This window comes from Acomys russatus, chromosome 5 (genome assembly GCF_903995435.1).
Source record: "Acomys russatus chromosome 5, mAcoRus1.1, whole genome shotgun sequence".
Lineage (NCBI taxonomy): Eukaryota > Metazoa > Chordata > Mammalia > Rodentia > Muridae > Acomys > Acomys russatus.
In genome coordinates this window covers 26,541,715-26,556,896 of record NC_067141.1, presented here as the reverse complement: position 1 = coordinate 26,556,896, position 15,182 = coordinate 26,541,715, and the positions used below count along the sequence as shown (strand labels likewise).

The window sequence follows — 15,182 nt, the reverse complement described above, 5'->3', positions numbered from 1 at the left end:
ACTCAGTCTGCCCTCCCCTGTGGCTCTGTACCAAAGGGCTGCTGGCATGAGGGAGACAGAGGCCATGGCGAGAATCCAGCTTTGACCTTTATTCAAGAGACCAGATGGGTTGCCCCAGGATCCGGCTGCCAGCCATGCAAGGCTGGAGACCCACAGTCTGGCCTGCCGTTGCCCTGAGCTGCAGCCTTGGCCCCAGGATCCTACCTGCAGCCACCACAGGTGCTGGTGGGAGGGAGCCTGGGGGATTAGATGCTGCTGTTGATTCATTAAAAAATAAAGGAAAAGACACTTAACGCTGTGTGTTCCCCCATGATGGGCGGGCCCAAGGGACCAGTGTGACCCATGGCAGCATGATTTCTGTCAAACAATCCATCTGGGGCAGAAGGGCAGCACATGGAGGCTATTTCTTAGCTTTGGCAGAGTTGCGGGGTGGGGTGATGGGACGGCCTCCAGGGTTCAGGCCACTGAATTGACCGTACTTCCCCTTATTCTTGTCAGCGGGCTTGAGGATCTGAAAGAAAACACTGGTCAGGTTCCTGGTGCTGAGCCAGGCAGTCTGGCAGCCTCTTCCCCCACACTCACCTGGAAGGAGCACATAAGGCTCTCATCCACGCTCATCATGGCACCAGCATTGTCAAACTCCCCGCAGTAGTTGGGAGCTGAGAAGAGTGTCACCAACTGCCTCTTGGCAAAGAACTCATAACCATCTTCTACAACCTGGGCAAGGACAAGAACTGTTTGCTCTACTAGTTAAACAGCTGCCACCCCCCCCCCCCCCACCCCGCCTGCTCAGACCCAGCAACCCACCTGATGCGCCCTGCAGATGAGATCCAAATCATGCTTGTGCAGGAACTTGGCTACCACCTCAGCCCCAAAGGTAAAGGAGACACCACGGTCATTCTCGCCCCAGCCTTGAACATCCTTGTCAGGGTCAGACCACAGGAGATCACACAGGAGGCCCTGGTCAGGTACATCAGTGGGCCGCATAATACGTCTAATCTGCTCCATGGATTGCAAGTCTGGAGACAGACCTGGGGTGAAGGGGGTACCATTCCTTAAACCAAAAAGCAAGGACTCTCCAGAAGCTGGTAGGGGTCAGCCCCACCCTTCCCGCCACCCCGGGTTCCTCTGTTGGAATCCTGAAGTTCAGGCAGGTAGAACTCTTTTAAAAATGCAAAGAGCGACCGGGCATGGCGCACGCCTTTAATCCCAGCGTTGTGAGGCAGAAGCAAGCAGGTCTCTGTGGGCTCAGGACCAGCCTGGTCTACAAAGAGAGTTCCAAGAGAGTCAGGGCTACAGAGAAACTCGTCTCGAAAAACCAAAAAAGGAAAAAAAAAAGAGAGAGAGAGAGAGAAAGAGAGGAAAAACAACGAAGTGCAAACAGCAGACCTCCATTGGGGAAGACGAGTGAGTTGCCTACAGGATGCCAAGTGCCACAGCAGGAAAGAGTGCAGCCAAACTGGGGTGTGGGTGAGTTCCTACTACAGTAAGTGACACTCGAAATGAAATTCAAGGAGAGCTATTCCAGGAAACTGGAAGAATTCTGTTAACAACTTCCCAAGGCCCCTACCTAAGGATGTGGTCCACGGAGCCCAGCACTGGACTGTACAAGCACGCTTACCTCCGTGGCAGCAGAAGATCTTCTCGTCTACAATGGCTGCGATGGGCAGGCAGTTGAAGCAGTCAGTGAATGTTTTCCACAGTTTGATGTTGTAGCGTCTCTTGCCTACATAGGAGAAGGAAATGGCTCACAGGGAAGACCACCCAGCCCACAAAACCCTCAGTCTACTTTTCTGTGGACTCCAAGTAACTGTATGGGTTACTCTGTAGGAGAAGGGAAGGCTAGGAAGGCTCAAGTCCTTTCCCTGCTCTTCCCTCATCTACCTTCCAGAATTCCAACACCTGGGTCCACAGGGACCCGAACTCCACTCTGGTCCAACCTTGATGGGAGGCCAAGCCAAAATCAGGTCTGGTTTATTTATTTATTTTTAGTTTTTCGTGATAGGGTTTCTCTGTGTAGCCTTGGCTGTCCCGGACTCACTTTGTAGACCAGAATGGCCTCGAACTCACAGCGATCTGCTTGCCTCTGCCTCCCGAGGGCTGGGAATAAAGGTGTGCGCCACCATGCCTGGCGGGTCTGGTTTATTTTTACAGGCACCCTAAATGCTTAGTAAGGGGTGTAATTGGGGGGAGGGGGTCAAGCAAGACTGTAGAGGAAGCCTTAGCAAATGGGCAGCCCTCCACCATTCACCAGGGCCTTCCTGAGTGCTGTGGATGACAGCATGTTGGGGCCTTACAGGGCTCATAGGACATCAGGGGTCTTTTGGCAGCAGAGCAATGTAAGGGGCCCTTGAGGAACAGGGATGTAGTTCTGGGCAACCAGCAACATCCAAACCACTCACATTCATCATAGAAGCCGTAGATGCGGTTGATGCTGGCACATTCGTGGTTCCCACGAAGCAGAAAGAAATTCTCAGGGTATTTGATCTTATAGGCCAGCAGCAGGCAGATGGTTTTCCAAAGACTGCTTGCCCCGATCCACATAGTCCCCCAAGAAGAGGTAGTTGCTCTCCGGAGGGAAGCCACCGTACTCGAACAGCCGTAGAAGGTCATAGTACTGACCGTGGATGTCACCTGGGAACCAAAGGCTAGGTAGGTGCATGATTTAAACTTGGACCCAGGGAGCAATGGGCTAAGGGAGAAGAAAAACAGGTACCTTGGCAGGAGTAGGGGATATTTTCAGGAAGATAAGGGGTTCTAAGCAAGGGGCTCACCACAGATCTTGAGAGGCGCCTCAAGCTCCAGAAGAATAGGCTGGCTCAGGAAAATCTCCCGGGATTTGAGGCACAGACCACGGATCTCATTCTCTGTCAGCTGCACATTCTTTCCAGGCCGTGAGCCCTGCACTGGGTACGGAATGGGGTTTTGGGACCCTGACCTCGGAGACCCGATGGGGGTAGGTGACATAACCCCCCCCCAACACGGGCAACTGTTGCCAGGGAGCCTCCCCGAAACCTCTACATCAGGCCTCCGAGGGCAAGACCCGACCCCTCAGCCACTCCGGAGGCCCTCGAGTGAGAGAGATAGCTGTGCTCAGGAGCCTGTCAACCGAAGCTTGCTTCCTCGTTCCTAGACCCCCTTCCCTGCTAGCTTCACAGGCTCTAACCCTGAGTCCGGGCCACCCGGGCGTCCCCGGCCCCAGAGCGCGCTCCAAAGCCCAGGCGCGCGGGGGCGAGGGAGAGAATGCCGTGGCCACGGGACACCACGGCCTGTCCCCGCCCAAGCGACGCTGGCCCCAGGGAGCGGCAGGCCCGCCCGCGCGCCACTTCCGGACGGCGAAGGGCCCGGGCTCCGGCTCGGCGCGCGCGCACCTTCCCTACCCTGCCCACCTTCCAGCAGGCGCCCGATGATGGAGTCCAGGTTGAGCTTCTCGCTGTCGGACATGGCGGCGCCGCCGCTCCGGCCCAGCAGCTCCGGGCCCTCTCCTGCCTCCCGCCCTCTTGCAGCCTCCTTCCGGCCTGGCTCTCCTTCCGCCCGCCCCAGCCAGCCCCCGGCTCTCCGCCCCGCCTCCTTGGCCTACCGCCCCGCCCCGCCGCGCCCGTAGTTCTCTGCTCTCTAGCGCCTCCGCTGGACGGGAAGCGCCTCAGCCGGGGAGGGCCTGGCTGGGGGTGGTGGGCGGGGTTTGGTAAGGCTGGGTTGGGTCGGCTCCACCCTGGAGGAATCGGCCCGCTATGTTCAGAGGAGTTAGGACCGGAAGTACTGTAGAAATTGTTTTTCTCTCGCCAAATCTCTTCCCACCCGAGTTATAGGATTGTGATGTTAGCACGTTAGTCGCTGACTTCTCAAACACAGTAAAGAATTTCCTCCAGGTGCAGGAAAACACCCTAAGGCTCAGTGATACTGAGAAGTGGGCTCCAGACTTGCCAGAGCCTCACATTCACCTCGCGTCTTCGTGACCAGACCCATGCATTCCTGCTACTGAACTTTTATGTTTTGATCCAGGTTGCCTTGGTGCCTGCTGTGTTAATTTCTTTCCCCTAAGTGATGTAATAGTATTGTACCGTGTTCATATTGTAAATTACTTTGTGGAGTACTTGGACTCGCCTAGTATGTGCAAAACCTTAGGTAGGGTCTAACCCTGGCTCTGGAAGGAAAGAAAAGAAAGAAAAGAAAAGAAAAAAAGGTATTTTTGTTTTATTTGGTTTGGTTTTTTGTTTTTCAAGACACGGTCTCTCTGTGTAGCCTTGGCTGTCCTGGACTCGCTTTGTCGACCAGGCTGGCCTCAAACTCATAGCTGTCCACCTGTCTCTGCCTCCTGAGTGCTGGGATTAAAGGCGTGCGCCACCATGACTGGCTAAAAGGTATTATTTTAAACAGTAACACATTAAGGTAAGTATGATGTGTCTTACACCTGTAATACCAGGGCCTAAAATCCCAGCACTCATGATGCACACACACCTTTAATCCCAGCACTGGGGAGGCAGAGGCAGGCTAATAGCTGTGAGTTCGAGGCCAGCCTGGTCTACAAAGCGAGTCCAGGACAGCCAGAGAAACCCTGTCTCAAACAAACAAAAACAAGCAAACAACACACAAAAAAAGAAATCCCAGCACTCAGGAATCTAGAGAAGGGAACAGAAGTTCAAAGTCATGCTCAACTACACAGTAAGTTCATCTCCTGCCAGGGCTACATAGACCCTGTTCCCAGACCTTATCCCTTTGCTCTCCAAAAAGAAAGAAAACAGAAGCCGGGTGTGGTGGCACACTTGTAATCCCAGCACTCAGGAGGCAGAGACAGGTGGATCTCTTCGAGTTCGAGGCCAACTTGGTCTACAAAGCAAGTCCAGGACAGCCAGGAATACAAGGAATACAAGAGAAACCCTGTCTTGAAAAACAAAACAAACAAAAAAAAAAAAAAAAAAAAGAAGAAGAAGAAGAAGAAAAGAAAAGAAAGAAAGAAAGAAAACAGGGAAAAAAAAAAAAAGCCAAAACATTAAAGCATAATTCTTGTTGGAGTCATGAATTGGGTTTTACATGCAAATAACCTCAAAGTGGCCTGTCATCTTCATCTTGGCAAGCCGGGGGCTCATCACACCTAGCATCCTGTGGATGGGAGGAGTTCGTGGCTGGGGCACTAGGGCAAGCAGGAAGAACCTCATAGAGGAAGGGGGGGTGTCCCCCCCACCAGGGAGGGGCCCCCAACAGGCTGCTGAAGCTGAGACTGAGGAGGAAGTGAGAGGAGGAGGAGAGGTGCAGGGAGGAGGTGAGCTGGGCTGCTGGGGCTAGAGGCCAGGGCTGGAGCTGGGTCTCTGTGCAGAGACCTGGCCTTTGTGGTACCTCAGGGCTGAGGGCCGGTGACTAGAATCCCTTGACTTTAGTCTGGCCACTCCTGTATGTCTTGCAGCCTGTGACACTGGGGTCTAGGGCACAATGGCCCAGGCCCTGGGGGAGGACCTGTTGCTACCATCAGAACTACAGGATGATTCTAGCTCTCTAGGCTCCGACTCAGAGCTGAATGGGCCCAGTCCATATCGCCAGGCAGACCGCTATGGCTTCATTGGGGGTAACTCAGCAGAGCTGGGGTAAGTAGGCATGGGGAGGGGAGGCGGTAGGGTACAGAGACTGAGAGCTGTGTTCTGAAGTTAGGCCTGGCCTCAGGGAGCTCCCTGTAGTGACTAGTTCAGAACTCGTTCAGCCATTTCTCCGGTCCAGGGTGGATTCTAAGGTGAGAATGGCCCTGGGGGTGATGTCCCTTATGTCTCTTTCATCCTCTGAGGTCTTCATCCTCCCTGAAAGCTGCACATCCTTCCCCAAGAACCCCAGAGGGAAATCTGTGGCTCTTTCATCTCCTTTTCAGGTTTTTGTTTTGTTTTGTTTTTGAGACAAGGTTTCTCTGTGTAGCCCTGGCTGTCCTGGACTCGCTTTGTAGACCAGGCTGGCTTCGAACTCACAGCGATCCACCTGCCTCTGCCTCCCAAGTGCTGGGATTAAAGGCGTGCGCCACCATTCTCTTCAGGCGAACCTTCCATTAAACCAACCAGAGACAGGCAGAAACTTGACACAGCACATAGATCACAGCAGATCAGAAACAGAAGCCGATTCAAACTCAAGGCTCCTGGCTTCCAGTCCTGGGCACTGTCCACCCAACTTCCCTATGAATTGTCTCTATTTCTGTTTTGGGGGACAGATAAACAGACCCCCCCTCAATATATACGTCCTCATCCCTGCTCTCTCCTGCTTCTGTCCCTGTTGAAGCCACATTCCCCTCCATTAACTGTGACAACCATTGGCAGCTTCTGGGCCACAGATTTCTTTCCAGGACTCCTCAGAGTGCCCCAGACCAGGAACTGGGGTTTCCCTGATAGGCTGCAATGGGAAGGCATGTGTTCCAAGGAATACTGTGTGTGCCCTGTGCTTCCAGGTCTGGTCAACCCCCTGCAGACCTCATCCGCCAGCGGGAGATGAAATGGGTAGAGATGACCTCACATTGGGAGAAGACCATGTCTCGAAAATACAAGAAGGTAAGGAAAGAGGGGTCTACATACACTGGTCCCCATAGTTGTTAATACTTCTGCCTCTGCCACCCAAGTGGACCCTTGACCAATAAGAAGCTGTGCTTGGATATGAGCAGAGGTGGCGCACACCTTTAATCCCAGAACTCTGAAGTTAGAGGCAGGTGGATCTCTGTGAGTTGGAGATCAGCTTGGTCTACAGAGCAAGTTCCAGGACAGCCAAGGCTACACAGAGAAACCCGGTTGAAAGAGAAAGAAAGAAAGACCTGTGCTTGGGACCTGCCCTCAACAGCAAGAGATGTTGACCTAACACGACACCTTGACCTCACCCACAGGTAAAGATACAGTGCAGAAAAGGCATCCCCTCGGCTCTGCGGGCCCGGTGTTGGCCCCTACTATGTGGGGCTCATATGTGTCAGAAGAGCAACCCTGGCACCTATCAGGTGAGAAGTTGACAGATCTTTACCTCCCTTCTTAGAGCTCCTTGCCACCCTGAGCCCTCACATCTGCTTTGCTACCACTCATAGGAGCTGGCAGCAGCCCCTGGAGACCCGCAGTGGATGGAGACAATTGGCAGGGACTTGCACCGCCAGTTCCCTCTGCACGAGATGTTTGTGTCACCCCAGGGACATGGGTATGAGACCCGGGATACACAGTGACCCCAAGTCCCCATGCTAGATTCTTTAGTTCAGTTTCCTACTTTACTTTGGGGGGGGGGCGCTGAGAGAGGCTGTGGCCTGGGCAGAGGCCACAGAGAGCAGGGTAGGGAGGCCTCGGAGGCTAGCCCTAATGAGATCTTCTGGCACAGGCAGCAGGGGCTGCTGCAGGTTCTCAAGGCCTACACCCTGTACCGGCCAGAGCAGGGATACTGCCAGGCTCAGGGCCCTGTAGCTGCTGTGCTGCTCATGCATCTGCCCCCGGAGGTGAGTGACCTTGACCCTGCTCTGAGACCCTCAATCCATCCCTAGTGACCTGTGCCCTCCCACCACCACCATGATACTGAGCTCTTAGACCCCCTAACCTCCAACCCTAGGTACTCAGACCCCAGGCTCCTTTGTACCTTTACTTCAGAACCTGCTCTAGTGACCAAAGCCTCATGTCCGCCACTCTCAGTAACCTTTAGGTCTATCATCTTGACTTCTGAACCTGGGAAATTTTCACTTTGACATTCTGACTATTGGTCCTGAATTCCGTACCGTGACCAGGCTTGCTGGGAGTACCCCTCACACCAGCTCCCCTATCTTATAGTTTGTGACACTGAGGCTCTAGAGCACCACGGCTTTGGCCCTGGGTGGAGACCCTGGGATATAAACTCTGAGGCACTCCCAGCTTTTGCTCCTAATTTATGACCCTCAAATACAGACACACACCCCTGCCCCTCCCACCCCACCCCGACCCAGGCCCTGTGATTTCCAACCCCTCACCCCCAGGATAGGACAGGCTCTGAGGAGGGTGCAAGTGGCATGAGTTCAGGTCCCTATGCCTGTTCCCCACCCCTCCTCCCCCTCAGAGAACTCTTCCTTAATGAGCACTCACAGGTCTGTGCCCCTGCCTTCAGGAAGCCTTCTGGTGTTTGGTCCAGATCTGTGAGCTCTACCTCCCTGGCTACTATGGGCCTCACATGGTGAGAGGCTGGGTAGGGAGGAGGTGAAAATGGGAAGTGAGGGCTTGGGGAATGAGGGATCAGAAGCCTGGGGTTTGGGAGTGGAGGCTTGCAGCACCGGCTAGCCAGACTGAAAAGGAGCCTGGCTATAGGAGGCGGTGCAGCTAGATGCTGAAGTGTTCATGGCTCTCCTGCGGCGGCTGCTCCCACGAGTGTACAAGCACCTACAGCAGGTAGGCGTTGGGCCCCTGCTCTACCTGCCTGAGTGGTTCCTGTGCCTCTTCACCCGCTCGCTGCCCTTCCCCACAGTGCTGCGCATCTGGGATGCCTTCCTTAGTGAGGGTGAGTGGAGCCTGGGGGGCTAGCTCACTTGTCTAAATGTGTTGTGTTGTTGCTCCCACTCTCAGCCCTTTGGAGCCTTGTGTCACATGGACCCGAGTGTGTCCATGGAAAAAACAGCCCATCTCTCTGAAACAATCCCAGAGTAATGAATGAGGGCCTCTACTTTGTCACAAGGACCACTGTGGGAGGCTGAGAATGAGGAAAGGGAAGTCTCTGACTGCGGGGAGGGCAGAGGGGACTCTGTGTGCAGGAACCAGGTTGATCAAAGCATGTGTTGTGATATGCGAGTGGTTCAGGGTGTGCAAGGTTGAGGCATGGTCCACAGAAATAGGAGGTGCTCCTTCCCAGGGCCTTGAGCCCATGGCTCTTCCTGAGGGGCCCGGCAAAGCTGGCTCTGACAGCTAGCTTATGAAACTTTCATTGGTGGGTGTGGGGCTAGGAGGTGACAGTACCCAAATTAAGAAGATATTTATAGACTGTCATAAGTGTCATGAAGAAAATAAATCAAGGGATGTGACAGAGTGTCAGGAGAGCAGCAGGAGGTGGTTGCTGTTTTTAAAGCCAGTTCTGGCTGCTCTATGGAGGAGGTAAACTGGAAGGCAAGCAGGTAGAGGACAGAGGCCAGGAAGGCCACCCCCAGCAGGAAGACCAGGCCACAGCAACCCAGGTGACTCTTGGGAGGAAGAGCATAGAGAGATAAGAGTAGCCGGGCGGTGGTGGCGCATGCCTTTAAGCACTTGGGAGGCAGAGGCAGGGAGATTGCTGTGAGTTTGAGGCCAGCCTGGTCTACAAAGCGAGTCCAGGACAGTCAAGGCTACACAAAGAGATCCTATCCTGAAAAACAAACAACAACAACAACAACAAAAAACTAAACAAACAAACAAACAAAAAAACCCAAAACCGGTGCACTGCATAACACTGGACATGGTGGCACAGGCCTGTAATTACAGCACTTGGGAGGCAGAGGCAGGCAGATCTCTGAGTTCAAGGCCAGCCTGGTCTACAAACTGAGTTAGTTCCAAAGCAGCCAGGGCTACACACACACACACACACACACACACACACACACACACACACACACACACACATCCTGTCTCGAAAAATAAGCAAGCAAACAAACAAAACAAAAAGAAAGAAAATCATGTCACAAATACCCAAAGCACATGTGTCACTTCCTCTCTAGCCTCAGACCTGAAGAGGCAGGGCCGATCACAGTGGGCCATTTGATCTTTGCTTGGGGAAAAGCACTGCACAGGCTCTGCTTAATAGCAATGATGACATTGTTGGTGGCAATCGTTCCTTTATAAGTCATAGTTGTCACTAGGGCTCCCTGGCACCCTAGCTCCTCTTAGTGGTTCAGAAGAGGCTAGGAAGGGATTATGAGGCCCTAGGACTAGGCAAGGTGTGTGTGTGTGTGTGTGTGTGTGTGTGTGTGTGTGTGTGTGTGTGTGTGTGTGTGTATGTGTGCGCGCGCGTGCTAGTGCTGTTTTTGGTTTAGGAAGAAAGGAAGTTCTGCCCAGAACCTTCCTAGAATCAGAAGGTGGCAGATTCAAGATGGAAAGGCCTCAATAGGCACCAACCCAACTACTCCTCGAAGAGACAGGATGCTGAGGTCAGAGAAGGCTTGGCATAGATTGTTAGCAGCCCCTACCTCCTGGCTGGCTGCCCTGGGAGTATCTGGCAAACTGAGCCTGGCTTGGCTCCTGCAGTGTTCTGTGTCCTCTAGGCATCATCTCAGCCTCCAGTTGAGACTGGAGGATTGCCGTGAGTTCAAGGCAAGGCTGGGTCACATGGTTCCAGACCAGTGTGGCCTACAGACTGAGACTCTAACTCAAGAAAACAGAAAGCCAAGGTGGGCGTGGTGGCACACATGCCTTTAATTCCAGCACTTGGGAGGCAGGGGCAGGTGGATCTCTGTGAGTTTGAGGACAGCCAGGTCTACAAAGTAAGTCTAGGACAGCCAGAGCTGTTACACAGAAGCCCTGTTTTGAAAAACCAAAAATAAATACACACACACACACACACACACACACACACACACACAACTAGGTGTGCGGGCTGAGGAGCTGGCTCAGAGGGTAAGGGTGCTGTAGCCAAGCCTGATGGCTTAAGTTTGATCTCCAGATCTCAGATGGTGAAAGAAAAGAACTGACTCCTACAGGAGGTTCTGTGACCTTCACACATGTGATGTGGCAGGCTTACAGTACACACACACACTAAATAAATAGCCAAGTGTGGCACACACCTATAATCCCAATATCCAGGAGGCAGAGGCAGGAGAACTGCTGCAAGTTCAAGGTCAATCTTTGCTACATAATGAATTCCAGGTCAGCCTGCGCTACACAGTGAGACCCTGTCTCAACAAAACAAAACAAACTGGGCATGGTAGCACATACCTTTAATCCAGGTATTTGGGGAGCAGAGGGTAGTGGATTGTTGTGAGTTGGAGACCAACCTCAGCTACATGGTAAAGTCCACTCATCCATCCAGAACCACAAAGTAAGACTGTCTCAAAAAACAAAGCAAAAGCAAAACCCAAGCCACTTGTGGTGTCACATGCCTGTAACCCAGCCCTCTAAAGGAAGACAGGAGGCTCATAATGTCAGTGCCGTTCTTGGCTATGTAGACAGGTAGAGGCCTGGTTACATGAGACCCTGTTTCAAAAAAATAAACAAATTGCCGTCTTTGGTCATTTTTCCAGGCCTGAGTTGGGTGAAGTGAGTGCAATGAGGTAGAGGGAGAATGAGGACTGACTCGGCTGAGGAACTGGAGGGGGCAGGCTGGTTTCCTGTGAGCAAGCTACTCTCCTCCCTGCAGGTGTCAAGGTACTGTTCCGTGTGGGGCTGACACTGATGCGCCTGGCACTGGGCACTGTGGAACAGCGCACAGCGTGCCCAGGGCTACTGGAGACACTGGGTGCCCTGCGAGCCATCCCCGCCACCCAGCTGCAGGAAGAGGCCTTCATGTCCCAGGTGGGTATCTTTGCTACAGTCTTCCGCGGTCTTGTCCATGCTGCACAGCTCAGAAAGCTGAACCTCAGTGAGAGCCAGGCTCAGTTCCTGTGCTCTGAGCTGCAGAGGGTGTGAGAACCCCCAGGCCTCAGCTGTCTTTCTTCGGGTCCCTGGCAAAGCTATGTCTCAGCTCTCGGCCACTTCCTGGGGTTGTGTACTGCCTGCCCCGGGTGTGTGTGTGGGGGGACCTCAAGGCTTCCTGTGCCCTGACAACCCAGTCCAGGCAAAGTCGGTGTTAACTGTTCCCCACAGGTGCACAGTGTAGCTCTCTCTGAGAGAGACCTGCAACGGGAAATTAGGATCCAGCTGCCCCAGCTGCCCAAGTCATCGTCTGGGCCAGCCCCTCTGCCACATGCCAGGTTTCCTGGGGCCCAAGCCATCTTTGAGTCCCAGCAGCTGGCAGGGGTGCGAGGAGTCACCAAACCCGAGATACCCCGAATTGTGGTGCAGCCCCCAGAGGAGCCCCGGCCACCGCGACGCAAGCCACAGACCCGAGGCAAGACTTTCCATGGGCTCCTGACCAGGGCCCGGGGACCCCCTATTGAGGGTCCCTCCAAGTCCCAGCGAGGCTCCGTCTCTTTCCTGGACACCCGCTTCTGAGTGTTCATGCACTTAGTGCCACCATATTTCAATCATCTGAACAGTGAAGCCAGCCCCAGAAATGTGTCCTGCACTTTCCTGCTGGCCTGTGGGACTCCGCTGTTCCCAGCAAGGACCGCCTTGAAGAGCGGAGTATCTCCCCACTTGAAGGACTGTGTCAGGCACAGAGATAAAGGAAGGTCACTGTGTAGAGCTTGTGGGGAGCTCTCTGGTGCCTACCATTACCAGCATGAAAGCCAGCACTGAAGGAGTGTGGGGGTGAAGCTTCTGGATGGGTGATGGTACCCCCATGGGCTTCTTGCAGGCAAACCTCAAATAAAGCCTGACCAAGAAGATGCCTGATAAAGTTGGATCGAATATTCCTCCACACTCCACCCTGGACCTATTGCCATGTTCCTTCCTGCCTTCATCCACCCTTCCTGTCCTAGCGCCCTATAGGGACACACCAAGGCTGCCCGTTGGCTACTGGGTAAGGTGTTTACAGGGGAAAGGAGCCAGTAGTATGCCAGCTTGCCCCGGCCTCTGGGGTACAAGTCAAGCTTCTCTGCCTGCCAGAGGAAGACTCCCCAGTGACAGCTGGGCCCAGAGAGGGTCTCCAGCCTCCCATTGCCTCCCCCAGATGGCTCAGGCCTCCCTTGGGTGGGGGACTCTAAGCCATGCTGGCTTCCCTAATCATGCTCCTGGTCCCATCTGTCAAAGAGAGCCAGACACAAACAAAGGCCCAGTGTGCTCCGGACAAAGGAGAAAGGCCCTGCTGGCCCTTGTTCTTCCCCAGGCCCTGGTGTACCCCTTTGGGCCCGCCACCATGGAAACCCTCTCCCACACTCACTAATTGCTCCTGTGGGTGCCTAGGGTGCCTGGGATGTGAGCCATTGTCAAGACAACAGGGCCGGTTCTGATGCTGCAGGCTTGGCTCCCTGGCTCCCTGGGTGGCTTCCCGGCACCTGAATGTGTGAGTGAGGCAGGCAGGGACTGAAAAGAAGGACTTGGAGACCCCCTCTCCATGAGAAACTGTGCAGTGGCTGTGGTGGAGGCAACAGAAGGGAGACGGAGCAGAGGAAAGGTGAAGAGGGAGATGCTCCACTTGAGGAGAGAGGCACAGTGCTATGTCAGAGAAACCAGCAACTCTCCTCCTACCCCAGACAAAGGAAGGGGCCCATTTTATAAGACAATGGACGAAGGCCTGGTATTCTTCATGGCTCAGGAGTGGGTCGTTTTGTTTTTGTTTTTGTTTTTAATGAATTTCTCCCTTGTGTAAGACTCGGAACAGAGGTCAGTGCATCCTTGGAAGTGTGATAGCACTACCCTGGCCATGATGAAGTCTCTGCTATCACTTCCTTGTGATACAATGTTGGAGGAAGAGCAGGTGTGCAAAGGGGAAGCCACAAAGCAGTACACACACTTAGTTGTGATAAGTGTGGGTCCCTGGTGTGGGGGTCCTATAGCTGTGTGGGACTTTGGCATGGTCCTCTGTCAGAATCTGGATATGGAATGTTCTAGTCCCAGGGCTATGGAAATGTATTCTGTGAGTTTAGCCAGATGATGTGTGTAATCCAAGCACCCAGGAAGTGGGGGTAGGAGCATCAGCATTTCATCAAGGCCAGCCTAGGCTACCTAGTGAGACCCTGTTTCAGCCCTCCTTCCCTATGCCCTGCCTCCCCCCCAAAAAAAAGCAAGAAAGAAAAGTACACCATGGCCAGAGGTGGTGGTGCATGCCTTTAATTCCAGCACTTGGGAGGCAGAGGCAGGCAGATCACTGTGAGTTCGAGGCCAGCCTGGTCTACAGAGCGAGTTCCAGGACAACTAGAACTGTTACACAGAGAAACTCTGTCTCAAAAAACCTAAAAGAAAGAAAAGAAAAGTACACCATGTATGTTTCCTGGCATCTGCCAAGTCCAGGCAGACCTGTCCCTATCACATGGAGCCTGCCCTGGAGGAAGCAGTTATAGAAGGCCATGCCCTTATCGGTATTTTCCTAGGGAAACTGAGGCATGGAAGCATAGAACTTGGCCAAATCCTTACTCCCATGGCAGATCAAAGGTTTACCACAACCTGCACGCTGGGGGTACCCTGCCCCCAGCCCTGGATATCCACTTTGGCCTACTCTCCTGGAGGGCTCCTGTGTGTAATACCTAGAAAAGCCAGGCTTGGCAGTGCAGGCCTGTATTCCCAGCTACACTGGAGTCTAAGACAGGAGAGCCACAAGGTCAAGATTTACCTGGCCTATGAAATTCAAGGCCAGCCTAGGTAACATAGGGATACTGTGTCTAAAAACAAGAAAGGAAACAGGGCTGGATGGTGTAGCTTAGTAGATGAGTGCTGTCTAGCTTGTGTGAGGCTTTAGTGTCTATCCTCACTACATAAAGGAAAGATCGAAGACACAAGGAGCCTCTGGTGCCTCCCTCTCTCCCTCTTCCTCACTGGGGTACCTACAGCTAATTGTTTTATCTGGGGGGTTCATAAGGCTGCTCCTCAGATTCTCTGTCCAGTGTCTCCATACTGGCCCTGGAAGGAGGCTTGGTGCTGAGCGAGCATGCAGCCCAAGGCCACCGTGGGAGGCAGAGCAGCTAGGCCTACCAGAACAGAATCTGAGGCTCTGGTCAGTGCCAAAGCCCTGGCAGGCAAAAGTGGGATCTTGCCAGGTGGTGGTGGCACACACTTTTAATTCCAGCACTTGGGAGGCAGAGGCAGGAGGATCTCTGTGAGTTCCAAGACAGCTAGGGCTACACAGAGAAACAAACAAACAAACAAACAAAAAAACAAAAAAAGTGGGGACCTCAGGCACGCAACAGGTAGGGGAGGCCACCCATGTGTTCCTTTCCTTCTACAGATCAGCTTTTCTAGGTGACATGAGGATGGGGCAACCTCTGCAGCCAGGAGCCGAGACAGTCTCTGTAGCAGTGGCTCACTAGGAGCGGGTTTTCAGCAGGGCCCTGGCTGGAGCAGAGTCACTGTGGTTCCTCTGGGAAGCAGTCTCTGGGCAGCACTTGAGCAGGTCCTGTTGTCAGCCATCTCCATGGCAACCCTGAGACGTCAAACAATAAGGCTCCTTCTTGTGCAGGCACAGTTTTGTTTTGTGACAGCTTCCTGCTATACAGCAGCTCAAGCTGGCCTTGC

The 15,182-nt window shown here is 53.5% G+C and overlaps 2 protein-coding genes across 4 annotated transcripts; one reads left to right on the top strand and one right to left on the bottom strand.

Moving 5' to 3' along the window:
• Positions 1 to 74: 74 nt before the first annotated feature.
• Ppp1ca (protein phosphatase 1 catalytic subunit alpha) lies at positions 75 to 3,546 on the bottom strand. Its single transcript, XM_051145810.1, is given in 8 exon segments — positions 75 to 511; positions 583 to 717; positions 808 to 1,031; positions 1,622 to 1,726; positions 2,403 to 2,514; positions 2,516 to 2,634; positions 2,775 to 2,906; positions 3,390 to 3,546. Coding segments are annotated over 8 exon segments (993 nt in total). The 5' UTR covers positions 3,445 to 3,546; the 3' UTR covers positions 75 to 400.
• Positions 3,547 to 4,982: 1,436 nt separating this feature from the next.
• Tbc1d10c (TBC1 domain family member 10C) lies at positions 4,983 to 12,464 on the top strand. Of its 3 annotated transcripts, XM_051145807.1 has the most exons (10): positions 4,983 to 5,260; positions 5,402 to 5,579; positions 6,419 to 6,518; positions 6,845 to 6,952; positions 7,037 to 7,143; positions 7,318 to 7,432; positions 8,068 to 8,133; positions 8,265 to 8,454; positions 11,272 to 11,426; positions 11,718 to 12,458. In XM_051145807.1, the coding sequence occupies exons 2-10, from the start codon at positions 5,428 to 5,430 to the stop codon at positions 12,063 to 12,065; spliced, it is 1,341 nt and encodes a 446-aa protein (XP_051001764.1). In that variant the 5' UTR covers positions 4,983 to 5,260; positions 5,402 to 5,427; the 3' UTR covers positions 12,066 to 12,458. The 3 variants fall into 3 exon arrangements, with proteins under 3 accessions (XP_051001764.1, XP_051001766.1, XP_051001765.1); XM_051145809.1 differs by lacking the exon at positions 4,983 to 5,260 and having other exon boundaries at positions 5,435 to 5,579; positions 7,322 to 7,432; positions 11,718 to 12,464; XM_051145808.1 differs by lacking the exons at positions 4,983 to 5,260; positions 5,402 to 5,579 and having other exon boundaries at positions 6,041 to 6,518; positions 7,322 to 7,432; positions 11,718 to 12,464.
• Positions 12,465 to 15,182: the final 2,718 nt, after the last annotated feature.

What these genes read in the sequence shown, in the direction of transcription:
- Tbc1d10c (XM_051145807.1), top strand. Translation starts at nt 5,428, where the DNA reads ATGGCCCAGGCCCTGGGGGAGGACCTGTTGCTACCATCAGAACTACAG. An exon ending in GGTAACTCAGCAGAGCTGGG is followed by an intron (nt 5,580 to 6,418) that starts GTAAGTAGGCAT and finishes CTGTGCTTCCAG; the next exon opens with GTCTGGTCAACCCCCTGCAG. An exon ending in GCTACTATGGGCCTCACATG is followed by an intron (nt 8,134 to 8,264) that starts GTGAGAGGCTGG and finishes GCCTGGCTATAG; the next exon opens with GAGGCGGTGCAGCTAGATGC.